At 43.7% G+C, this 25,550-nt stretch overlaps 1 protein-coding gene across 5 annotated transcripts in view; it reads right to left on the bottom strand.

The window, feature by feature from the left end:
* Positions 1-480: 480 nt before the first annotated feature.
* KPNA7 (karyopherin subunit alpha 7) overlaps positions 481-25,550 on the bottom strand; it is a 121,609-nt gene continuing 96,539 nt past the window's right edge. For 4 of the 5 annotated variants that reach the window (XM_053213524.1, XM_053213525.1, XM_027042208.2 and 1 more), the window contains 10 exons: positions 24,046-24,133; positions 23,225-23,353; positions 18,717-18,799; positions 18,020-18,288; positions 16,565-16,647; positions 14,306-14,569; positions 12,659-12,892; positions 10,688-10,870; positions 4,258-4,404; positions 481-1,359 (listed from right to left, as the gene is read on the bottom strand). In XM_053213524.1, the coding sequence (XP_053069499.1) occupies positions 1,246-1,359; positions 4,258-4,404; positions 10,688-10,870; positions 12,659-12,892; positions 14,306-14,569; positions 16,565-16,647; positions 18,020-18,288; positions 18,717-18,799; positions 23,225-23,353; positions 24,046-24,133 (1,594 nt within the window). In that variant the 3' untranslated portion in view covers positions 481-1,245. The remainder of the gene's footprint in view (positions 1,360-4,257; positions 4,405-10,687; positions 10,871-12,658; positions 12,893-14,305; positions 14,570-16,564; positions 16,648-18,019; positions 18,289-18,716; positions 18,800-23,224; positions 23,354-24,045; positions 24,134-25,550) is intronic. The other variant, XM_027042209.2, reaches the window with a different exon arrangement.

Raw genomic sequence — 25,550 nt, 5'->3', positions numbered from 1 at the left:
CAGCACAGAGCCTGACGCAGGGTTTGATACAGAAACTGTGGAGTCATGATCTGAGCCAAAATCAAGAGTCAAATTCTTAACCAACTGAGCCACCCAGGCACCCCCCCTTTTTTTTTTTAATATTTGAGAGAGAGAGAGAGAGAGAACGTGTGAGCGAGGGAGGGAGAGGGAGAGGGAGAGGGAGAGGGAGAGGGAGAGGGAGAGGGAGAGGGAGAGGGAGAGGGAGAGGGAGAGGGGGAGGGAGGGAGGGAGGGGGGGAGGGAGGGAGGGAGGGAGGGAGGGAGGGAGAGAGAGAGAATGAATCCCAAGCAGGCTCTGCACTATCTGTGCAGAGCCCAATGCGGGGCTTTATCCCATGTCATGACCTGAGCCGAAATCAAGAGTTAGATGCTTAACTGACTGAGTCACCCAGATACCTCCCAGCAGTATTTAAAATTTTTAACGTTTATTTATTTTTGAGACAGAGAGAGACAGAGCATGAACAGGGGAGGGTCAGAGAGAGAGGGAGACACAGAACCCGAAGCAGGCTCCAGGTTCTGAGCTGTCAGCACAGAGCCCGATGCAGAGCTCGAACTCATGGACTGTAAGATCATGACCTGAGCTGAAGTCGGACGCTCAACTGACTGAGCCACCCAGGTGCCCCAGCCCCCAGCAGTATTTTAGACAGACACCCACACATCTTTCCTCCTCACTTATCAAGGACCAGCGAAGACATGCTTTAGGCATGACATTTTGGTGTGATGCTTCAGACCACGATAGAATTTGATCCCATCTCTACACTCAAATAATATAAATCAAGTCCAATCCTCAGAGCATATCCCACATCCATCACAACACTACCTAGTATTGTGGTCCTAGGTCCTTCCCAGCCCATTCTACTCTCCTTATGACCATCACCCACACAGCTTTCCCTGAAGAATGTTCTGTACTAACAGGCATTCCATGAAAAGGGAAGGGGAAAGAAATACGAATTACTGGTTAAATCAAGTCTACAAGCCAAAGTTTGTCTTAAATAGCTATAGACCATTTTACTGTTTTTAGTGTCTTCCTTTAAGATCCTTAAAGGTAACCACTAAACCACACATTCTTAGGAGATGAATTCCACATGGCTTTAAGACGCAATTGTTTTAACGGCGTTTTTGATAGATGGAGGTGAATGTGTTGAAACTTTTATTAACATTCAGTTTAAAAAGCTTTACACCTGCGGCATGCCAAGATCTAGAAGATTCTTAAAGAAGTTACCCATTAGGGTGTGGTCCTTGGTTTAGAAGTCATGGGGCCTTGGTAATTTTTTGTTAAGTGGTTTAAGAATTCACAATCTTGGTCCAGGGCTGGTAATATTGTGCCATTTTCTTCTCCCTTCAGGGAAGAAGAGACACTATTATACCTGCAGGCTCCCAGCATGTTATTGCCTTACAGGTGACTCTTTAACATCTTCTATGGATTAACAATTTGATCTAAATCAGCCTCAAGGCTCCCTCAGAAAAGAGGGTGAAGGAGAAAAGCACCAAAATATTTCTCAGGCTCTACCTTAAATACAGTTTATGTGTGTGGTAAAACATACGTGCCATAAAATTCACCACTTTTAACGATTTGTAAGTAGAGAGTTCCATGGCATTAAGTTCCTTCACATTTCTGTGCAACCACTACCATCCGTTTCTAGAACTTTCTTGTCATTTCAAACCCAAGCTCTGTACTTATTAAACACTAACTCCTCATTTCCTTCTCTTCCAGCTCCTGGCACCCACCATTTTCCTGCAGGCCTCTGTGAGTTTGATACTCCTAGGTCCCTGATGTAAGTGAAATCATATGGTATTTGTCCTCTTGTGTCTGGATTATTTTTAAGTGCAGTTTTGATACATAGAACAGTGCTCTTACAGTGAGTAAGGACACAGTGTAGGTAGTTGTTACTTCTACATCAGAAGTCTTTAGCCTGGAGCCCTTGGATGAGTCCTAGGAATCTGAAACTCCTTTAAGAGATGGGTTTCCTACTTACAAAGTTTTGTAGGAGCCTTAACCCAGAAGATGCTGATTGCTGTTCTGGATCCTCTCTGTTTTGAGAGCACCCCCTTGGTCCCAAACCAGTATTGACTGATTTCAGGTAGCAACAAACCACCAACATGGTCGTATTTGTTGTATGGCTCTGGATTTTGCTGACGATTCCAATTTGATGCCTAATGGAGTGTCACTCATTCCGTAAAACCCCAGCCCTATGTTTAGCGGGCCACTTAAGAACTTTGAGCTCACCTTCATATGAACACTATCTAATGCAAACGCAACTCAAAACCACAATAAGCCACAACTTCATACCCATTAGAATGACTAGGATCAAAAAACCAGAAAACAACACGTATTGGTAAGGATGTTGAAAAATGGGAACCCTTGTGCATTGCTGGTCGGAATGTACAATGATGCATTCCCTGTGGATAGTAGTATAGCAATTCCTCAAAAGTTAAAAATAGAATTGCTATATGACCCAACAATCCCACTTCTGTATATACACCCAAAAGAACTGAAAGCAGGAATTCCAAACAGGTATTTGTTTGGTATTTGCTCATACTCAAAGCAACATTATTCCCAATAGTCAAAAGAACAGTCCAAGTAAAGATCCATGAGGAATGGATAAACCAAAATGTAGTATATACTCACAATGGAATATTACTCAGCCTAAAAAAAAATAAAGGTGATTCTGACACTGGCTACAACATGGATGAACCTTGAGGGCATTATGCCAAGTAAAATGAACCAATCACAAAAGCACAAATACTGTATGATTCCACTTACATGAGCTATTTAGAGTAGTCAAATTCACGGAGACAAAATGTTAAATGGTGGTTGTCAGGGACTTCGGGGGAGGAAGAATGGGGAGTCCATGTTTACTGGGAACAGAGCTTCACTTCAGAAACATGAAAGAGTTCTAGAGAGGATGGTGGTGACTGCTACCCAGCAATGTGTAAGTTTTTTTTGTTTGTTTTGTTTTGTTTTTTGAGAGAGAGAGTGCACACACAGGGGAGGGACAGAGGGAGAAAGAATCTTTTTTTTTTTTTAACATTTGTTCATTTTTGAGAGACAGAATAAGAGTGAGGGAGGGGCAGAGAGAAAGGGAGACACAGAATCCAAAGCAGGCTCCTGGCTCCGAGCTGTTAGCACAGAACCCAGTGCAGGGCTTGAACTCACGAACCTCGAGATCATGACCTGGGCTGAAAAGTCAGACACTCAATCTAGTGAGCCACCCAGCCGCCCCAGAGACAGACAATCTTAAGCAAGCTCCACACTCCACTCTGAGCCGACTTGGGGCTCAAATCTTAAGACTTAGGTTTGATCTTATGATCCTAGGACCATGACCTGATCCAAAATCAAGAGCTGGATGTTTAACCAACTGAACCACCCGGGTACCCCTGTGAAGGTACTTTTAATGACCCTGAACTATACACTTAGAAATGGTTAAAATGCTAAGTTTTATGTTGCACATATTTTATTAAATAAAACACATATAAAGAAATGTCTAATGCTGTCTGATCATTATTCCCTGCTCCTGCAGAAAAGTTAAAAGCCTTGTGTGCAGTTTATCCCAAACCCTGTGTTCTGGAAAGAAACAAAACGCAGTAAGTAGCAAAATCATTTTTCAGAAGCTGGGACTGCCTTAGTTGGGTTTTTCAGTAAAAAAAAAAATAATAATAATAATTTCAGGGGTGCCTGGGTGGCTCAGTCGGTTAAGCATTCGACTTTGGCTCAGGTCATGATCTTGCCTTTCCCAAGTTCAAGCCCCACATCAGACTCTGTGCTGACAGCTCAGAGCCTAGAGCCTGCTTCAGATTCTGTGTCTCTGTCACTCTCTCTCTCTCCCCCCCTTCCCTGCTCATGTGTCTCTCTCTCAAAAATAAAAACATCTAAATAGAGACAAAAAATAAATCACTTCAGCATCATAGCCCCTCCCTCTATCACCACAAGAGGAAAGCAGGGGGAAAGACAAAAAAAAAAAAAACAAAAAAAAAAAACAAAAACAAAATTCTAAACCAGAGACAGCAGGGCAAGCCTTTATGGGACTAGAGTGATTTCCAGGAGCCGGGAAGCTGCCCCTCAAAGGCAGCCCATTCAACATGGACGGGGGGAGAAACTCAGAGCTAAGTCACAAGAGAAGCCCACCTGTCTGGTCACCCACCTCCCAGGGGCAGCACAGGCACCTGCCCAGTGATCACCTGCTAAGGTGCCTCACCAGGAGGTGTGAGTGCTCCTTCCCGCTCTGCAATCACTTACCTCACAAAAATGGTTCTCAATAATGTTCAAAGCAGTCAGGGCAACCTGAGGGTTCTCATGAAGTTGCAAGGCCTCAATTTTATCAACACCACCGATTTCTTCTATCAGGAGACACATGTTTTCCTTCTCTGAAAGCTTCTCTGCTGCCTGTGGGCATGTAAGAAAAAAAGCTCTTTGGAGCCGGAGCTTCGCCTCAGGAGAGTCAAAGGCTCCTGTTCCAGAATGGGCAGCCATAGTTTTATTTTTCCCTAATTAAGACTGCAGGATCTTACTCCTCTTTTGGGTATTTATAGTACACATATTTAGGTTTAGATTAATTGCACAAAATACAATTTTTGCCAAGTAAGCTGCCCTCCACAAATACATTGCTATTACTGTTTAATAGCTATCTCCCTTCTAATTAATGGAAATGGTTTAAAATACAGTTTGAGGGGGGCACCTGGGTAGCTCAGTCAGTTAAGCATCTGACTTTGGCTCAAGTCATAATCTCACAGCTCGTGAGCTCGAACTCTACTTTGGGGGAGCCCTGCTTCTCTGTCTCCCCTTCTCTGCCCTTCGTGGTATTCTCTCTCTTCCCCTGTCTCTCTCCCCTTGCTCACTTGTGCCCTCTCACTCTCAAAAAAAAAAAAAAAAAACAGTAATACAGTTTGAAAGAATGTTCAAGTAATGCTTTATTTTTGAGAGAGAGAGAGAGCATGAGCAGGGGAGCGGCAAAGAGAGAGGGGGACAGAGGATCTGAAGTGGGCTCTGCACTGACAGCAGTGAGCCCAATGTGGGGCTCGAACCCACAAACCATGAGATTACAACCTGAGCCGAAGTCGGATGCTCAACCGACTGAGTCACCCAGGCACCCTAAGTAATGCTATTTAAATACAGGTGTTCTGGCCCTACCCTCACCGTAAAGCCTTGAGAGGTAAGACTAAGGGGACCCTGAGCAACACCATGGCAAATAACCAAGTCCCTGGAAACAAATAACATGAGTGGATTTAATCCAATGCTGATCATCGGATTTGTCATCTGGGGCTGTTCATTCATTCAAACACTTGTACATAGACTGTGGGCGAGGCCTACAAAACTAGAGCTCAAGATGGGATTTAGAAAAGGCCTTTTCATAACTCATTTTTGGGGCAGACAGGTAGATAATTGTTGCAATACAGAAAGTAGAACACAGTAAATGATCAGTGGTTTACGTTATAGAAGATGTGCATAAAAGGCTTGGGAAGTAACACACCTTCTTGAAAAACAGTGCTGCGCCAGGGCCAACCATAGGAAACTCCCAGCATTCCCAAAACAAGGAATGGCAAGGACAACTTTTTGAAGGGTTAAGTGTTGCTTATTAGGAGAAGAGGGAATAATCCAGCTAGCTAAATAGCCTATTTGGGGAAAGAGAAATAAAGAAGCAGCTTTGGTGTCATCTCCAAAGGGCTCTGCTCTTTATTTTGTGAGCAATAAGAAAACCTCCTGTGGTCCAAATTAAACCTTATTTAGGTCACACCGTCTACCTGATGAGAGTCTGTACTGTTTTGTCTAAAGCTGGACACTGTTTGGTCCTATCTGGGGTCCAAAATGAGTTTTGGCTTTCAGTGAAGAAACCAAGGCAGGACCAATGAGCTAGCATAGCCTCAGAAAGAAAGCTGGGGGATGTGGGATGACCCAGGGCAAGCAGAGCCTTGGAGAAGGATTCTGGATGTTGGCAGAAGAGCAAACAGCCCCAAAGTCACTTCAAGCTGCACTCTGCCGGCCATTAGAGGCTCTCTGCTACCTTGTCCTCCTAACCTGCTATTCCAGTGCCTTTCTCTGATCTATCAGATGTGGTTTTCCCAGATGCCTCCAAGGAAAAAAAAATCCCAAATGTTTAATTCAAATGAAACAGATGAAGTTCAATTTCTCCAGCCCACAAGTGTGCTTTCACCAATGTGTTATGTCGTTATGTCCAACTTTGTCTACGGGCGGCCAAGTCTCTGTGCTTCATCCATGTGATTTGCTCAGTCTTCATGTCTAATTGGGTGCTATTTCAAATCTGTTCTTGACTCAGGTCAGTTCTTTCTAAGACAGTTACATGAAAAGGATGATTAAAGTGAGCTTTTAAAAGGAATCCCCTGGTGTTACTTTGAAATTCTTCAAACAGCTTCGTCGCATATAAAAGGACCTTAACCAGATGAATATAGCCAGCTTTCAAGATGGCCTCAGATGATCTCTAACTCCTGATATTCACACCCTTGTATAGTTCCCTCCCATGTTGAGTGGGGCTGATCTGTGTAACCAATCTATTCCATGTTGTTGGAATGACTTCCAAGGTTAGGTCATAAAAGCCACTGGGGCGTCCACCTTGCTTTCCTAGATTGCTTGTTCCAGAGGAAGCCAGCTACCATGATGAGAATACACATAAATGGTCCTATGAAGAGCTCCAGGTCCAGGAAAGTGACAACTTTCCAGGCATATGAGTGAGCCATCTTGAAAGCTGCTCCTCAGCCTCCATCAAGCCTTCAGATGAAACTGCAGCCCCAGTTGACACCTTGAATCTCATAATAGACCCTGAGCCAGAACCATCTAGCTAAGCTATCCCCAGATTCCTAACCCCAGAAACTAGATGAGATAATAAAGTAAAAGCTTGGTTTGGGAACATAATTCGTTCCAGAAACATGCTCATAATCCAACACACTTGTCTATCAAAGCTAATTTCCCCGTACGAAATAATGGGAACTCAGATGAATCATTCCACAACCCCAAAATATTCATATAAAAATCATTATAATACTGTAATATGATACAAAATAAATACAAGGTATAAAGAAACACTAATTAACCTGCACTTATCTTTGAAAATCTTTATAGCTGGTGTGAAGGAGACAAAGGAGAGGAGGGTTATTGTGTGGGACGAACTTCACTATCACTAATGGAATCACTGCTATCTATTGGCTCAATAGAATCTTTTTCTTTTCATGCAACTTTAACAAGGAGCCTATCCGATGACATTGCTTTTGCTCCTTTTGAGGATTTTGTGGAAATAACATTGCATTGTTGTTAAACAGATTAATTGCTCACACTGCTACAGTCTTATTTGTGTGGTGCTTTTCTACAAAATTTTGCACTATCTCCCACATTTTACACATCTCCATAATCTCATTTGAAGTGAGGGATTCCTCTGCCTTTTTCTTCTCTCCTCTGCAGAGGCCATCTCCTGCAAAACCTCTTGCTGTTATTCACGAAGCAGACCCATCAGTCTGTCAGTGGTCAGCTCCCAGCCATGTTCCTCTACCAGCTCTTGAATGTCATCCTCATTCACCTCCAGTCCCATGGCCTTTTCCAAGAACACAATTTCATCAACAACTGCTGGCTCCTATTCATAAGCAAGCCCCTCTAAGTCATGTCCAAGAATGCAATCGGGCCACAGTTTTCTCCAAGCAAAATCAAGGGTTCTCTCGGTGATCCCATACCAGGCTTTATCAATGATCTTGAGGCAGTTCATGATGTGCAAATGATTTTTCCAAAACCCTCGGAGGGTAAGGTTTGTTCCTTTGGTCACCTTGAAGCATTGTTGAAATAGTGCTTTGCTATGAAGCTTTTTAAAGTTCGAAATGAACCTCCTGATCCATGGGCTAGAAAATTGGAATGGTGTTGGGAGGAAGGAACTTGACCTTAATGAACTCAAGTTCCTTCAGTAAGTGGTCCTCAAAGCCTGGCAGGTGAACAGGAGCATTATCCATAACCAGTAAGGTTTTGTGTGACAAATTCTTTTCTAAAATTCTGCCGGACTGAAGGCCTCATTGATCCACCCAATGAACAAGATATGAGTGACCCAAGACTTACTGTTGGACCTCCACATAATGTTTAACTGGCTCTTCTGCACCTTGCATTTCTTGAAGGCTCATGGATTCTTGGAATCATACACGAACAGGGGCTTGACTTTAAAATCCCCACTTGCGGGGCACCTGGCTGGCTCAGTAGGTTGAGTAGGTGGCTCAGTAGGCTGACTTCGGCTCAGGTCACAATCTTGCAGTTTGTGAGTTTGAGCCCCACATCGGGTTCTGTGTGGACAGCTCAGAGCCCGCTTAGAATTCTGTGTCTCCCTCTCTCCCTTTCCCTCATTCACACACACACACACACACGCACACACTCTGTCTCTCTCAAAAATAAATCATAAAAAAATAAAATAAAATCCCCACTTGTGGGGCACCTGGGTGGCTCAGTCAGTTAAGTTTCTGACTTTGGCTCAGGTCATGATCTCATGGTTCATGGGCTCAAGCCCCACGTCAGACTCTGTGTGGACAGCTCAGAGCCTGGAGCCTGCTTCAGATTCTGTGTCTCTGTGTCTGTCTGTCTGTCCGTCTCTCTCTCTGCCCCTCCCCAGATTGTGCTCTCTGAATAATAAACTTAAAAAATTATTAAAAACAAAATAAAATCCCTGCTTGCATTAGCACCAAGCACGAGGGTGAGACGGTCTTTTGTGGGCTTGTGACTGGGCATTATGTGCTCTTATCTTGTAATGTCGGTCCTCTTTGGCATCTTTTTCCAAAAAAATCCCTGGCTCATCAAGTTAAAAACTTGTTCTGGCAGGTCACACTTGGAAACCATGAGCTTCTGGAACTCGGTGGCAGTAGCTTTAGCTGCCTTAGCATCAGAACTCGCAGCCTCTCCATGTCTCGCAACACTATGGATGTCACTTCTCTTAAAGTTATCAAACCAGTCCCTGCTTGCTTTGAAGACTTCATTTTCTGTTGACATACCTGGCAGTTTACTTACAGGGTTGGTGTACAAGGCCTTTGCCTTCTTGCAGACAAAGTTCTTGGGCACAGCATCACCTGCTAGTTTCTTCTATCTAAAACAGAAGCAACTTTTCTACATCTTCCAGAACATGTGGCCATTGCTTTGATATTTGATATCCTTTTGCTGCATCCAGCCCCCTTCTTTCTTCTTTAATATTGTGCAAATGGTCAACGTCGACTTCTTCTAAAATTTTGCAGTTTTAGCCACTCACATACCTCATTCATACTTCTTGATTTCCTTCGTCACTTCCACCGTAATCATCTCCTTATTACCATCTTTCTTTTCAATCTTTTTCTGCCTGGGGGCCATGTCTAAGCTCGCATGGATGCTGACTACAGTAATTATTAAACTCTTGTCATATACTGTATTTAATGTAACTAGCAATAAGGCATAGAGTAAAGGGTCTATATCTACAGGCAACCTGACCTAGAATGGGAGAATTCCTAAGCTTACTCTTGTGTGGAAAAGCAAAGGACTGTCCACAGGTGCTTTGAAGTGACAAAAAATACACTAGTGCCAGTTGTGGGCACCTTCCAACATTCTGAAAAATCGTCAATTTCTGCCAAACACTGCAGCCTTAAACTGAGCATCCAAGCATGGAAGATGATCGCCCACAATCCAGTAGCAAGAGAGAGAGAAGAACCACTGGCTCAGTTGTGATCATGGGACATTCGGCATCATGTATGACTTGTATTGCAAGGCATAGATTGTTTATCAGGTTAAAACTTATTAGAAATGTTTGCTTGTCTTGTAGAACATGGACAGAACAAGTTACTCACAATCCAAGGTTTTATTGTATTTGTTTTAGACCAGTAGGGAGTAACTGATCATGCAGCAATATAGAACTGACACAAATGGTTTATGAACATTGGCTTAATTTGCCTTTATTTCAGAAATAAAACTTTCCTGGAGTTCTAATTCAAGGCTTTGTAGTCCAATTTCAGCATCTATCTCTGCTAACTTCTTGCTTCTCTTTCAGGTGTATCCTATGTTTTAGCCTTCTAGAAGAGCCAGCCATGTGGTGTACAGGACTGCTTTTCCTGCTTCAAACATTTGATTGGTTTCTCCATCTCACTCAGAGTAAGCCAAGGTTTTCACATACCTTATGTGATATGGATGCTCTGAGCCTGACCACCACCTTCCATCCCTTTGCTCCTGCCCATCCTTGAGCCCTCTTTCCCCAGATATCCATAAGATTCACTCATTTCTCTTTGGTCTTTGCATGCATGTTCTTCCTGAGACAAGTTTCTCCTGACTACTACATTGATGGGATCACCATTACCTTCCCACCCTGAGCCATCAGCGACTGACCCTTCATCACATAAACTCCCAGTTGTTGGGTCTGTTTCTCTCCCAATTAATATATAAGCTCTACCAGAGCAAGGACTTTGTTCTGTGGTATCCTGAGCATCTGAAACAATGTTAGGCATATGGTCACTCACTTGAAAAAATGAAGATGGGCCTTCTTTGAAAGGCCTCTTTTTTTGTTTTCCATAGGATGCGTGAACAGGAGGAGGGTTGGGGGAATGGAAAGAGAATCCACATAGGGGTTTTAAGAACCAAAATAAACGCCTTCGGTTTGGAGACTGCTATTTCAAAACCAACCTGCTTAAAAAAACAAAACAAAACAAAACAAAAAACCAATCTGCTTAGAGCAGCTCACCTTGAGGATAAGAGAGATAACATCAAGGATGATGGTAACAATTTTGGGGTCTTGGATGGTAAGCAGATTCACCAGTGGCTCCAAGACTCCAGAGTGGACAAGCTGGATCAACTGGTCTATGGTGCCTCCAGTTGTGAAGTTTGCCACGGTCCAAACAGCCTCTTTCTGGACTTTAAATTCTCCCTGAAGAAGCAATGTTTACAATCTTTATGGATCCTGAAGAACTTAAATATAGCAATGCTAACTTAGTTCAATTTCTAGGTAGGCTGGTGACAGCCAAGACTGTATATATAATTTACGTTGAACACATCAGCAATTTGCCTCTAGTTCTTGAACAGAGGATAGCACCTTTGAGAAGCCAAGGAGCAGACAGGCTCCCATTAGGACTTAGAGGGAAGTTCTAAGTTGGAATGGACTCATTTCCTTAAGTCAGGTTATGGGAATAATATAACGAACACAAACCAATCCAGATAATCTATATATATTAGAAATTATCCCTGGAATTATTTTATTTTTTAACTTTTGAGAGAGAGAGAGACAGAGCGTGAGGAGGGGAAGGGCAGATGCCCTTAGTCTTTCGGATGCAGGGAAACTATGGACAAGAAGCTCCATAGCTACAAAGCTGAGCACACAAAGGGATCTCAGGGAATGAGCCAAACCAGAGGTGTCAGAGGAAGACCATTGAAATATCACTCAATGCATTCCTTGCATTTGTAAGAAACACTTTGCCCAGAGATCTGGGAGTAATTTATCATAGATCCTTCTATCCCTGTGCAGAAGGAGTTATTCCCATTTTATGGCTGGGGAATACTGTGACCTCAGTGTAAAAAAAAAGAAAGAAAGAAAGAAAAAAAGAAACTCAATAACCAAAAACAACTTCGGGCTCCAAGCCAACTGTAGTTCAAAAAGCAATTTGAAGTAAGATTACTTCTTGATTCAAGGCTGGATGTCTTTTTAATTTTTTTTAATGTTTATTTATTTTTGAGAGAGAGAGAGAGAGAGAGAGAGACGAGACAAAGAATCCCAAGCAGGCTCCAGGCTCTGAGCTGTCAGCACAGAGCCCAATGTGGGGCTCGAACTTAGGAACCATGCGATCATGACCTGAGCTGAAATCGGACACTTAACCGACTGAGCCACCAGGTGCCCCCATGACTGGAGGTTTCTGATGAGAATCTATATAGACTCATGGTAGCACACAGGATAGAAAGCATCTAATAGATCAAAAGATGCCTTGATTCAGGTTGCACACCTAGGAACCCACCAGCCAACCCCAGGACAGGAACACCACCGGCAGCTTCTCTTTCCCATCCTATTCCACTTGCCTCCCTGCCCCCAACCAGACAAAACCACTCCTGGCTTGTGTCACCTATAGATGATTAAACTGAGCCCATCCATTCAAAGGGGACAAAAAGAAATGCTGACGGATAGGAGTTGTCCTGGGGAGGGAAGTGGGAATCTGGAGGAAGAAGGAGGTTTTGTTTTACTTCTACTCTTATATCTGGATTTTCAGTATATATTACCACTCCAATCAATGTGATTTTTATGCTGAAAAAAATCCAGTGTACAATATCACCATAACCCAATAGGTTCTTCTTCCTCAAACAGAACAAAACCTCCCCCTCTCTTGACAAGCAGAGTGGATGCCACATTCTTCTAACACCAAAGATAAGCCAATATTTACCAGCTCAGGATTTTTTTTCTGAATATTTGAGCTGGGGGGTGGGGGGCAGGGGTGGGAGGGGTCACCTTTTCATTGAACAATGCTTGTTTAGTCTCCTAAGTCTTTAATGGGTTGTCCAAAATGGATGATTCTTCCTTTTTTTTTTCCCCAGGGAGAATTAGGAAACTAAGGTTTCATAGCTCTGTTGTGATCTTGAGTAATTTGTTTCTTAGGTGGTGTCTGAACTCCTGAAGGGGTTCAACGTGGGGCCAATTGGAAAACAGCCTTTTGTCACAGAATGCACCACTTACATTTTTTAGCAGAGCCACCAAGGGAGGCAGCGTGCCACAAGCAATCAGCTGCTGGATGTGCTGGCAGGGCCCTGCAGCCACGTTGCTCAAGGCCCAAGCCGCCTCCTTCTGGATGGAGGACCTGGGATGCATCAGGAGCTGGGGCAGCACGTTCAGGATGCCCGCGTCAATGGCCACCTGGGTCTGGTGATCCGTTCCTGTGACGATGTTCCCCACGGTGCGGAGAGAGGGGGTCTGGAAGAACAAGGCTGCAAGTGTAAGCAAGCTTTGCCAATTTATCACAACAGAAGGGGACAGTCACACCAAGCTATGTGCACTCCCAAATATGCGTCCTGCTATGTTAATGGTGCTCAGGAAACCTGTGAATGATGATCAAATCCATGATCTTTATTAATTCAGCACATCCGTAGCCATTTGCATAGTTTGAAGGTACTTGCTAGCCTCTCAACAGTTCCAGGTTCAATGAGACAGAGGTCAAGGGATGGCTTTATTAAGAAATGACGCTGTCCTTTCCATAATCTTACACTGGGAAAATCACTAAATTGATTACAGTATTTATAATGTGGTAACTTCTACTGAATTTGTATTTAGCAGGAGTGTCAGGTTCCTGCTGTATATTTAATTGGAGCTAATGAGATCCCAATGGCATTTGTTGATGTGTTCACAAACACCCTCTCAACTCTGAAGGTCCCCAGGATGGGTCTGCAATTGGGCTCAAGACAACAGTCCTCTGAGGGCTGACTGTGCATTCATTTTGGTTTCTCTGCACTGTAGTGGCTGCCCCAGCACAGACCACCAACAGTTCTAGAGTTTTCCTAGCCTTTCATGCTAGGTATCTGCTACTCAAGTGAGAGGTGGAATAGGCCAATCACAGCCTTGGCAGGATGGTTCCAAATGGGCCCTTGACACCCAGGACATACAGCTTCTTATTTCTTCTTATTCTCTTCATACCCTCCCTCCTCTCAATATCATCCCCCAAACTAACCTTGATGTCTGAATAATATTATGCTAATCTAGGCACAGATGATTGCGAAGCCTGCATAAATATACAAGGCTAGCCATAGAAGTCAAAAGGGGCACCCATGTTTTAAGGCATATCTTCAAGAAGCTTATAAGTGACATGTTTCCTATCCTAGCCAAGTATTTGATGTTGACTTTGTTTCATTTTTACCTAGACTATTTCAGTAGTCTAATAACAAACTGGGGAGAGGATAAGAGGGAATTTTCTTTTACCCTCGAGTAAGAAATTTAAATGTTATAATGAGCTTTACGTTAGCACACACACGCACACACTCACGCATACCCTGCATTAGCCAACTGGTTAACATCCACATGCACAGACCACTGGAAGGAAAGGCCACAAAAGGGTGGAGGGACCAGAAGCAATTTCAATGTGCTGCTTTTCTATACTTTCTAGTTACCAGATTAAGAAAAAGTAAGTTACTTAACATCCACTAGGCTTTTCGATCAAAATACATTCAAGTCCTTGGCTAGACAGTAGCAGAGACCAGGGCAATGCAGACCACAAGCTTTGTTCTAGGTAAAGTATTAGAGCTGATGGTAGGAGAGGTCTCACTCAAGTGAGTATGACTCCCACATTCTAGTTGGAAGGTTCATACAGCGACAGGCAGGACCAGGGACATTTACCAAGATATTGAGCTCCGAGCTGGTCATGAGCTGGACCAGCCTGGGTAGGACACCCGTGTCTACCACTTGGCCGATGCGCTCATTACAGCCATCACTGAGGTAGGACAGGGCCCAACAGGTGTCCGAGAGAACCTCGGCATCTTCATGCTGCAGGAGGTGGAAGAGCACGGGCAACATTTGCTTCACTGCTTTCTTGCAGGGGTAAGGGCTCTTGTTTCGGCAAAGGTTGGACAAAGTCCATGTGATGTTCCGCAGAAACGTGATCTGTAACAAGGAGACTGCTTCCAGCATCAGGGGCAAAGAAGGAAAAAGGCCAATGGCTACATGTCCTTGCCATATTTCATCAATATTATTGACCAGTGTGAAGCAAAGAATTTGAGCTTCATGCAGACTTTGTTCTCAGTAGTGATGCACACTAGGGAGACTGAGAACGAGTTTAGGTTTCCTATTCAAATGTTATATGTAGGATCCTTGGATTCTTCAAAATGTCCCTCCCACCTGGACTCAGTTGATGACCCTGTTTTCACTTCTCATCGACAAAACAAAGGTCAAGCAGGAGTTGCTTGGTCTGCCTAGTAACCCTACCAACATGTGGCAACCACATTTCTGATCTTTGTTCAGGGGTCAGTCTTCCTACTCCACATCTGGATCCCATTTTTGCCTTTGAAGATTCTGTCCCCACGACCACCTTTCTGCCCTGGATCACTCCCACATTCTGGGACCCCTCCGTCTCTCTAGCCATGGTCCTGCTTCTATTTTTAGAGTCCAGCCCTCAAGGATGTGTCTATATTTGCGTCTACCTTGCAGCTTCTTATTTGTTCTTCCACCCCTCTGGTCTGATTTCTGCCCCTACTTCTTTTTACTTAGTGATGAAATCAGCTTTTTCCAAGTCACCAAATCCAACAGCTGCTTTTTCAGTCTTAAAGTTACCATCCCTATCAGAGGTATTTAGTACCCCTCTTGAAAAAGCTCTTTTTGGCACCTATGACCCCAAACCTGCATTTCTATTGCCAAATGGGCTGTTTCTTCTCAGTCTTTGGGGTGGGCTATGCCTGTCTTTGGAGTGTCAGAATTCTTGAGACTTAGTCACAGGCTCTCCTCATACTCTAGGTCAGGGGTTGGGGCAAATTCTTTCTATAGAAGGCCAGATAGTAAACACTCTCAGCTTTATGGGCCATAGGGTCTCTCTGGTGCAACAAGTCATCTTTGCCCTTGTAACATTACAATATGGGCATAAATAAATGGGGATGGCCATGCTCCAATAAAACTTTATTTATAAAAGTAAGCATCTAGCCCTGCTCTAGTTGATCTTGCCCAGCTGGATGACAGATGTGTGCACAATCATCTAGACCAACATTATCCATCCTGACATTGCTACAATGGTGTCTCTCACACTCTTCAACTTAATATGTACAACTAAGGCTCTGATTCCTTCTTCCCTCCATCTTCCCATTTCTCTAGGAGGACCGTCATAACAAGCTAACCCAAAACCGGAGGGCATCCTTGCTTCTTTCTATCTCCCATGTCCAACATGGCAGCATCCCATCTCCGTTTGCTATCATTTTACAAGCAGCCAGAAGGGTCTTTCTAAAAGATCAGATCACTTCACTTCCTGCCTTGAGATCCTTCAAAGCCTTCCCTCTGTCAGCATGAGGAAGTCTAAGTCCCTTGCCCTACTTGTCCTCTTACATTGCTCTCTCCTTGTGAACTTCCTGGTCATGTCAGCTTTTTTCTGGTTCCATTAGGTCAGGTTTTCTCCCACCCTGAGGGCTGGGTACTCCCTTGGCTTTTAGAAGCTACCTTCTCTTCATTTTTGTTTGAAGCAAATCTAAAACCCAAATTTATCTCCAGTGGGGTCGGGGTGGGGGAGCTCTATTGTTGCCACATCAATCAACTCTGACTCTAAGCTTCAAATCAAGACCCAGTACCCAGGAACAGAACTGGAGACCCATTAATTCTATCTGTGCCCCTTGAATGGAGAGCTTAGTCATCTACTTTTGAAGGGCTATAATTTTAGAAAAACTCTAATGGAACTCTTCCAATGCCACCCCCCCCCCCAAAAGTAAAATCAGCACTAGTGGCCCCTGGGGGCAAATTTCCATCAACCTCTACCCAAGGTGATATTCAGTCCTAGGTCTTGCTTATAAGTGCTGTCCTAAGGGGCAAGGCAGCACCCATATGACCTAACTGACTTGAAAATACTTCCACAATTTCAGAAACGTGTCACCTAGCTAGCTTTTCTACTTTAAAGACACTTACAGGTATGGTTGATGAAACCAGGGCCAGCAGATGTGGAATGGCATTGCTCGAGATAACCAGGTCTCTGAATTCTGGGCCATCACCTTCAAATAGATAAGAATGTGACATCTGAACAGGGAACAAAGAGAATCCTGGGGGTAAGCGACTACTTTTTTAAAAGCCTGTGCAAAGGGTGAGATGCCAAAATGCATTCCTGGGTTGGGCAAATACTTAGGATACCCATGAACTAGATTCTCTGTCTCCATCATGTTGGTTGGGTAGATAGACCAGATGTGGGCACCACACAGCAATGACTGTCATAGGCAGTCTGTGGACACATCAAGGAGCCAGCCAATAGCCCAGGAAGTGTCCTCGAGACCCTAAATGCCGATGGTACTTCATAGCATGGTTCTCAAGAAGATGAAGGCCAAATTGTCTTCCCAGAAGATGTTGACATGGGACAGAGGCTTCCAAAAGCAACTCAAAACCAAGTCTGGGGGATGGGTAGATGCTAACCATCTGCTATCTGCTGCTCAAGCGAGAATACCAATTTGAGACCCTAGAAGTCTCAGTTTGTAATTCTTCAACCACCAGGACAAGGCATATGTTACTTTATACCACCCGATTTTGCCTGTTCCTTACTGAACCAGACAAAATGAGGGACAAAGTCTCTGTAATAGGTGCTTCATTTCTGCAAGCATTTACCACGCAGACTTACTTTATATTCTGCATTTGCTATCCCAATACCCTAAGTCCTTGGAGGTCTCATCACAGTGTTTGCTTCTGCTGATTCAGTCATGGTGGGTTGTTGACTCTCTGAACTTGAAACTGCTAACATTTGGCTGATCTTAATTTGTCAAAATCCAGAGGGGCCCAATTGAGTTCATATCCCCCCTAAGAGTATTGTATTTATATCCAGCCAGGAATGCTAGAACTTTCAACACTGTCGCACTAACTCCTCAGTTCATGCTTTCCTGGCCCATGCAGGGAATACAGCAGCAAGCCCCAAACTCACAAGGCCATTTTAGGATTGCATTTTCAGGGAAGACTTTTACCCCAAACTGAGGAAATATTATCTTTTGTTACATTCCCTTGGCAGCTTTTACTGGAGGTAGAATTTTTTCAAGGTCCTGCGTTATGAATGGGTGTGTCATAAATGTCACAGTGCATGGGTCAAAGACTGGTCTTCTGTTCCTGAGGCCATTGAGACCTGAGGCCGTAGGACCCCAGTATTGGCAGATGGCCTTAGGCGGCCTTTAGCTTTCAGTACGTACTGCATCATCTAGTTTCAGCTTTAATTTTCAGCCTCTGAACTTGACTCTGAATTTTGGAAAAGCCTGTCAGAGCCTCCCCACTGTTTCTAGATATTTAAACTCAGATGATCAAGTCTATGATGCTACCCAAAGAACTCCCATAGCATGCCAGGCCAGGTGCCTGACCCACTGGTTTCCTAGCCCTTTATGAGGAGAGTCTTACCTGCTATATTACCAAGGGCCCACACTGCCTGTTCACACACAGTCATGTGGGGGGAAGACAGGAGCTCAACCAAAGGTTGGATGGCCCCACTTTCCACAACTGCCTGAGTCTGCTCTGAAGTCCCAGAAGCAATGTTGGTCAGAGCCCAGGCTGCCTCGAACTGCAAGCAGGGGTGAAGTGAGGACTTCAGGAACTCCACCAGCCTAGGAATGAGCCCGGCTTCAACAATCAGTTTTAGAGGAGGGTTCCTTTCACGGGACAGCATTTTCCTTCGCAATCAGAGGGAAAAAAATAAAAGCAAGTCATGTGAGTCTGATATTAAGAACCTCCTTTATAAATGCTCTTGGCATTTCTAGCTATCAAACAAGACTAACAGCTGGGCCAGAGCCACTTAATATCCTAAAGTCCAGCCCATGGCACTTGGCAGTGATGAAGCAACATTTTTCCCTTCAGGTATTATCTATGAGCAGAGATCCTATAGAGGCCAATTTAAATTAAGCAATTCATCTCTGACAACACTTGCATATCTTAAGATGTTCTCAAGGACAGTGTAGAGGAACAATTTAGTCTTGCTTTTGAACGGACTCACCTTCTCTTATGTTGCGTGGGCATTTTGTCACTGCCACAAAACCGGAAGGCCCCTGAAACTTATTCCTAGCTTGGAACCTATGAATAGCAGAAGTCTGTTTAGCCATACCTGGCTGCCTGGGTGGCCTGGAAACATAGGTCTGGATCTGAGGCATTCACACCATTGATTATTTCTTGCAGGTTGAGGCTGACCTGCAAGGAGAGATGCTTTGGGGTCAGAGTCTCTGTGAAAAGGAACCATGAAGGTCATCTGGTCTAGCCATCTATCTGATTAGAACAAGCTGGCTTGGGCAGTATGCTAGTCTGCATTAGGGGAGAGAAAGACATTTGGTGGTCTTATAGGACACACAGATCTGTGGGACCCTTCCCATGCTCTGGGGAAGGGGTAATTCTTATAATCACTTGGATTCCCAGCACCTTTTCATTCCATGAAGAACATGTTAGTTATGATCAGCAAAAATAGAGTAAGGATCTCCAAAAATTCTCTTCTCCAAAACACCACCACTACCACCACCACCAACAAACACAAGTAGAATCAACCTTCCAAACTCTGGAGACTGACCAAAGGCTTGTAGCCCAATTTGTTTTGAGCCAAAAAGAGATTATTCAAGAAAAACAGCTAATCTTGAAAATAAGAATTCTAGGAAACAAAAATGCATCAACGTATGAACAGGATTATACATCCTGATCGACTGGGATCCAATCTGGGAAGGCAGGGGTGGTTCAACATGGGAGCATCAATGTAGTAGGACATATTAATAGAATATTAATTCTGTTAATAGAATTAATGGGGGGAGGAACACAAAATTATCTCGATAAATGCAGGGTAAGAGCATTTGACAAATTCAACCACCCTTCCATGATAGAATAGCTGGAAATAAAAGGAAACTTCCTTAATCTCATAAGGTCATTTTTTTTTCTATAAAAAAAAATCCCCCCTCGAGGGAGGGGAGGATGGGTGATGGGTATTGAGGAGGGCACCTGTTGAAATGAGCATTGGGTGTCGTATGGAAACCAATTTAATAAATTTCATGTTAAAATAAATACATAAATAAATAATAAAAAATAAAAAAACTCCACCTCTCGCATCACAATTAATGGTAAAAGATGGAAAGCTTTCCCCTTAAGATCAGGAACAAGACAAGGATGCCTCCTTGCTCTTATTCAACATAGTATTGGAAGTTCTAAACAGATTAATTAGGTAAGAAAAACAAAGCCATCCGGATTGGAAAAAGAAGTAAAATTGTCTCTATCTGCAGAAGACAAAAACTTGTATATGGAAGATCCTGAAGAATCCCCCCACATACACACAAATTAGAGCTAACAAACAAGACATAGCTAGGCTGCAGGGTTAACATACAAAAATCACTTGTATCTCTATATAGTAGCAGTGAACGCTCCAAAGCTGAAATTAATAATTTTATTTACAATAACATCAAGAAGAATAAAAGACTTGGGAATAAATTTAGCAAAAGAAGCACATGACTTACATGCTGAAACTATTTTAAAAAATTAGAGAGGGCCTAATATATTAAAAAATACCCCATGATCATGAATTGGAAGACTTAATGTTGTTAAGATGGCAATACTCTTATAAACTGGTCTACAGATTCAGCATAATCTCCATTAAAATCCTAGCTGTCTTTTTTTTAAAAAAAATTGAATTTATTGTCAAACTGGCTTCCATACAACACCAGGTGCTCATCCCAACAAGTGTCCTCCTCAATGCCCATCACCCATTTCCCTTCTCCCCTACCCCCATCAACCCTCAGTGTGTTCTCTGTATTTAAGAGTCTCTTATGCTTTGCCTAAATCCTAGCTGTCTTGCTAGAAGAAATTGGCAAGTTGATTCAAAAATTCATGTGGAAATGCAGGGGATTCCAAATAGCTAAAATATCTTGAAAAAGAAGAAATAAGTTGGAAGACACTTCCCTATATCAAAACCACCACAAAGCTACAGTAATCAAGTCTGTGCTACACAGACATAGGGTAAACATGTTGATCAATGGAAGAGAATCCGAAGTCTACAAATAAACTCTCACATGTATGGTCAGCTGATGTTAGACAAGGGATTTAAGACCATTCAACGGGGACAGGATGGTCTTTTTGATACTGGGACAATAAGATATCCACACATGGGATGATGAAATTGGACCCCTAACTCACACCATTTACAAAAGTTTATTCAAAATGGATCAAAGGTCTAAATGTAACAGCTAAAACTATAAAACTCTTAGAAGGAAACTTGGACATAAATCTCTGTGACCTTGAATCAGGCAATGGATTTTTTTTTCATGTTTATTATTTTAGACAGAGAGCATGAGTGAAGGAAGGGCAGAGAAAGAGAGAGGGAGACAGAGGATCCGAAGCAGGCTCTGTGCTGACAACAGAGAGCCTAATGCAGGGCTTGAACTCATGAACCATGAGATCATGACCTGAGCTGAAGTTGCTTAACCAACTGAGCCACCCAGGCACCCAAGGCAATGGATTCTTAAATATGATACCTAAAGCACAAGCTACCAAATAAAAAAAAGTAGATAAATTGAACACTTTCAAAATTTAAGACTTTTGTTCAAGGATTCTACTAAAAAAGTAAAAATGACAATCTACAGAATAAGAGGAAATATTTGCACATCATGTATCTGGTAAGGGTCTAGTATCCAGAATAGACAGTGTAAAGAACTCTTACAACTCCACAAGAGAAAGACAAATTACTCAATCCTAAAATTGAGCAAAGGGTTTGAATACACATTTCTCCAAAAGATACACAAATAGCCAATAAGCACATCAAAAAATGATCATTAGTCGTTAGGAAAACATACCAAAATTGCAACAGTATAGCCCTTTGTACTCACTAGATGGCTACAATCCCAGAATGGACAAGTGTTGGTAAGAGAGCCAGCATGTACAATGATACAGCTACTTAGTATTTGTTTCCTATTGTTTCTGTAAAAATTACCACAAATTTAGTGGCTTAAAACACCACATCATCTTCTAGTTCTGGACATCAGAACTTCACAATCAGCTTCACTGGACTAAAGGCAGGGCTGGCTGCTCCTGGAGGCTCTGAGGAAAGAATCTGCTTCCTTGCCTTGTTCAGCTTCTAGAGGGGCCGCTTGCATTCCTTGGCTTGTGACTCCCTCCCTCCCTCTTCAAAGCACAATATGCTAATCTCCCCTTCTGTGGTCCTATCACCTGCTCTGACTTGTCCTTCATCCTTACTGTAAGGGCCGATGTGATTACACTGGGTCCATCCAGATAATCCAGGATAATCTCCCCATCTCAAGACCCTTAACTTAATCACATCTACAAAGTCCCCTTTGCCATACAAGGCAACATTTATAGGTTCTGGGGATTAGGAGATGGAGGTATTTGGAGGGGGAGCCACTGTTCAGTTTACCTCCAGCCTCAAAGAGTTAAACAGGATGACAATATGACCCCACAATTCTCCTCCTAGGCATGCTCCCAAGAGAACTGAAAACACATCCACACAAACATTTGTGCACAAAGCACCATTATTCATTATAGCCAAAAAGTGGAAATGCAAATGTCCACCGACTAATGAATGGATAAACAAAACTTGGCATGTCCATACAATGAAATATTATGCAGCCATAAAAGCCATGAAGTCCTGGGACGCCTGGGTGGCTCAGTCAGTTGAACATCTGATACTTGATTTCAGCTCAGGTCATGATCTCACAGTTTGTAAGTTTGAGCGCCAAATTGGGTACTGCACGGACAGTGTGGAACCTGCTTGTGATTGATTGATTGATTCATTCATTCATTCATTCACTCATATTCTCTCTCTCTCCCTCCCTCCCCCTCCCCTACTCACATGTGTACACGCACATGCTCTCTCTCAAAATAAACTTGAAAAAAAAAAGGAATCAAGTATTGACATATATTACAACACAGACAAGCCTTGAAAACATTATGCTGAGAGAAAGAAGCCATGTACAGAAAGTCAGAGAATGCTAACAGCCATTCCGTTTAATGGCTGCTAATGTGTCATCAGATCTACTTGCCCAGATCAAATTTAGCTCTGCCCTGTAAGACTCCTAATCCTAGCAGGGTGCAATAATGCATGTGGATGGCTAAGATGGGACACAGACAGTGGCAGATCATAAAAGGATGTAGAGCCACGACTATCAGAGTCTAAGAAGAGAAACTCCCCAGTCAAGGTATTCCGGAAAGGACCCACGAAAGACAGCATTAGGCTGCACATCAACGCAGAATTTGCACTGAGTGAGGTTGGGGTGGATGGGGAACTGATGATGAAGGACAGCACTCGGGTCCTAGGCAAGACTTTATATGCTGAGTGACTAGATGTAACCCCTCATTTCTTATTTCTGGCCGAGGGATGGTAAGTTCATTTCCATTAGAAGCTGCACTTCATCTACCCCATGTCGCTCAGAACATAGATCCCAGACTCACAGCCACAAAGGTAATGGCCCTTCGCTTTCCAACACCACCAGCTTACCTCTACCCCCCTCCTTAAAGACCCTGGATTAGCATTTGCAAGTTCCGAATGTATTAAACATTTTCAAGCCCGAGAAACCTGCTGAGGATAGACCTCCCACACCACCATCCTGAATGCCATATTCCCAATGTACGTACCCCTTTGGTTAGTTGTTCAGAAGCTGGGTCAGAGGAGACATTGGTGATATTTCTCCTCTTTAAGGCCTGCTCATCTTTCTTGGCCTTCCGGAGCTCCAGGCTGACTGCCATCCGCTGTTGCCGCCTCATCTAACGAGAAAAAAGAAAGAACCAGAGCCCTTAGAGCAGGGGAGTCAGGCTATCACCCCATTTAGCTAAAACATGCCTCAAAGCATCTGATTTCACTTTTACAGTGACAACAGTAAACAGTCCAGAAGAGTTAATATTACACAGTAAATAGCACGGTTTACCTCCTCTGCTTTCTCCTAACACCACATCCAGAAAAGTAGTTAACTTTCTTCCCAAAGTGAAGGAAGCCTGTCTACATTCTCGGCAGGCCAGGACTCTCAGCTGTAGAACCATCCAAGCAAAGTGTACCATTGTCCCGAGTCTGAGCACATCTCTATCAGTACTGATTGGTCCCGCAAGGGCAGGCCTGGGCCTCCCAACTGGAGATCCAGGCAGGGCTGGGGACTATGGCCTCTGAAGACATGACCCACATGTCCCTGACCATTTCCACCATTAGGGATCAGTCTACAGGTCATTGGAGCCTTGATCCAGCCCTGGATACCAGACTGAGGGAGATTAAAATTAAAAACAAAACAAAATAGACCCTTTTATCTTGGTTCAGAAGAAACTCCTCGACTCTATTGAGAATCCTGGGGGAAATGATCTAACCTGGGTTCCCCACATCATCTTCCCCTCCATTTCTGATACATTCCAGCCGTGAGATTTTTACTGCACTACTGCTTCATAGGGCGAAGCAGTTGCTTGGTACTCACAGATGCATCTTTGCCTCGGTACTTAAATTTTCTCAGCCTCTCTTCTGGAGCATCCAAAGTCGGCATATTGACTGGAACAGTCAACCACCTGTAGGTAGGGCAGTTACCAGGAGATTTTCAGTGCCCAGTGTGTGGGCTTCTATGTGACGGCCATCCTTGCTCTAAGCCCCTAAGGGGCCCCGGTGAATCGGAGAGCAGACTCAGGAGGCCAGCTTGCACGGGCATCACCATACCAGCTCAACAAGCAATGAGCACCATGCAAGCACAAAGGAGACCAGCCCTGGGCTGCAGGAGTAAGGGATGCCTTTTAGATGCATTTTGGCTTGAACCTGGCCTGTGGTGGCTGGGGTAAGCTATAAGGCAAGCACAGAGCCATCTCATGTGGCTGTGTCCAAGGAGTTCTGTACAGAGCATACGTGCAGGCCGGTGGTGCCCAAACCAGGCTAGGACAGGAAGAGGATGGCCCTCTTCTCCCACACCCAATCCACCAGCCCTTGGGTCAGGATGGTCTCCAGCATGACCCTCTCGTTCTGACTCTGGTAGATTGCCTCCACCCGGACCAGGCCACCATCACCTTTCAGCCACACTAGAGCAACTGCCTCCCAATGGTTCTCCCTGCTTCTACCATTGCTCTATTCCAATCTGTTCAATACACAGAAGCCATGTGATCTCCTAAAGATGAGCATCTGATCATTTAATTCTCCCCGATTTAAAACTCTCTACTGGCTGCCTGCTGAGTTTAGAAGAAAACTCAGTTCCTGTGATACCCACCCTGCGTGATCTGGCCCCAGCTCACTTCACCTGCAGCAACACTTCGAATTCCTATGTAAGCATCTAAGGATCTTCTCAGTCTGTTCTATAATCTCCACAGATTTTACCACCCACCCAATATTTTCTTGTTTATCTTCCTTTCCCTATTCCCAATCACGATGGGGTCACATGTGTCCTAGCTACGATTCCTCAGCCCTTTCACGATGCATGACATATAGTGAGTAGGCACTCAAATCTTTGAGGGTGGTGGGTGGTAGGTCACAAAGAGAGCTGGTCCCCAGTTAGAGGAGGTTATTCAAATCAGGCCACATTTTAACTTTCTACAAGGCAGCTGGGAATGACATTTCTTACAAGTGTGCAATGAACGTCCATCTGTTCCCAAGAATACAGGATGAGCCAGACAACACTGGAGAGAAAACTGGATAAAGAAGACCAGAGTTGGGGTGCCTGGGTGGTTCAGTCTGTTAAGCGTCAGACTCTTGATTTTGGTTCAGGTCGTGATCTCACAGTTCATCAGTTGGCCCTCCGTGCTAACAGTGGGGAGCCTGCTTGGGATTCTCTCTCTCTTTCCCTTTCTCTGTCCCTTCCCTTCTCTTTCTCTCTCTCTCTCTCTCAAGAATAATTTTTTAAGTTGTTAAAAAAAAAAAAAAGAAGAAGACCAGAGTCTATTGCCTCTATTCTTGAGCATACAACAGCTGGGAATAATTTGGCCAGGAAAGACTAATTCAGACACA

The sequence above is a fragment of the Acinonyx jubatus genome, chromosome E3 (assembly GCF_027475565.1).
Source record: "Acinonyx jubatus isolate Ajub_Pintada_27869175 chromosome E3, VMU_Ajub_asm_v1.0, whole genome shotgun sequence".
Lineage (NCBI taxonomy): Eukaryota > Metazoa > Chordata > Mammalia > Carnivora > Felidae > Acinonyx > Acinonyx jubatus.
This window is presented reverse-complemented; position numbering and strand designations above follow the sequence as displayed.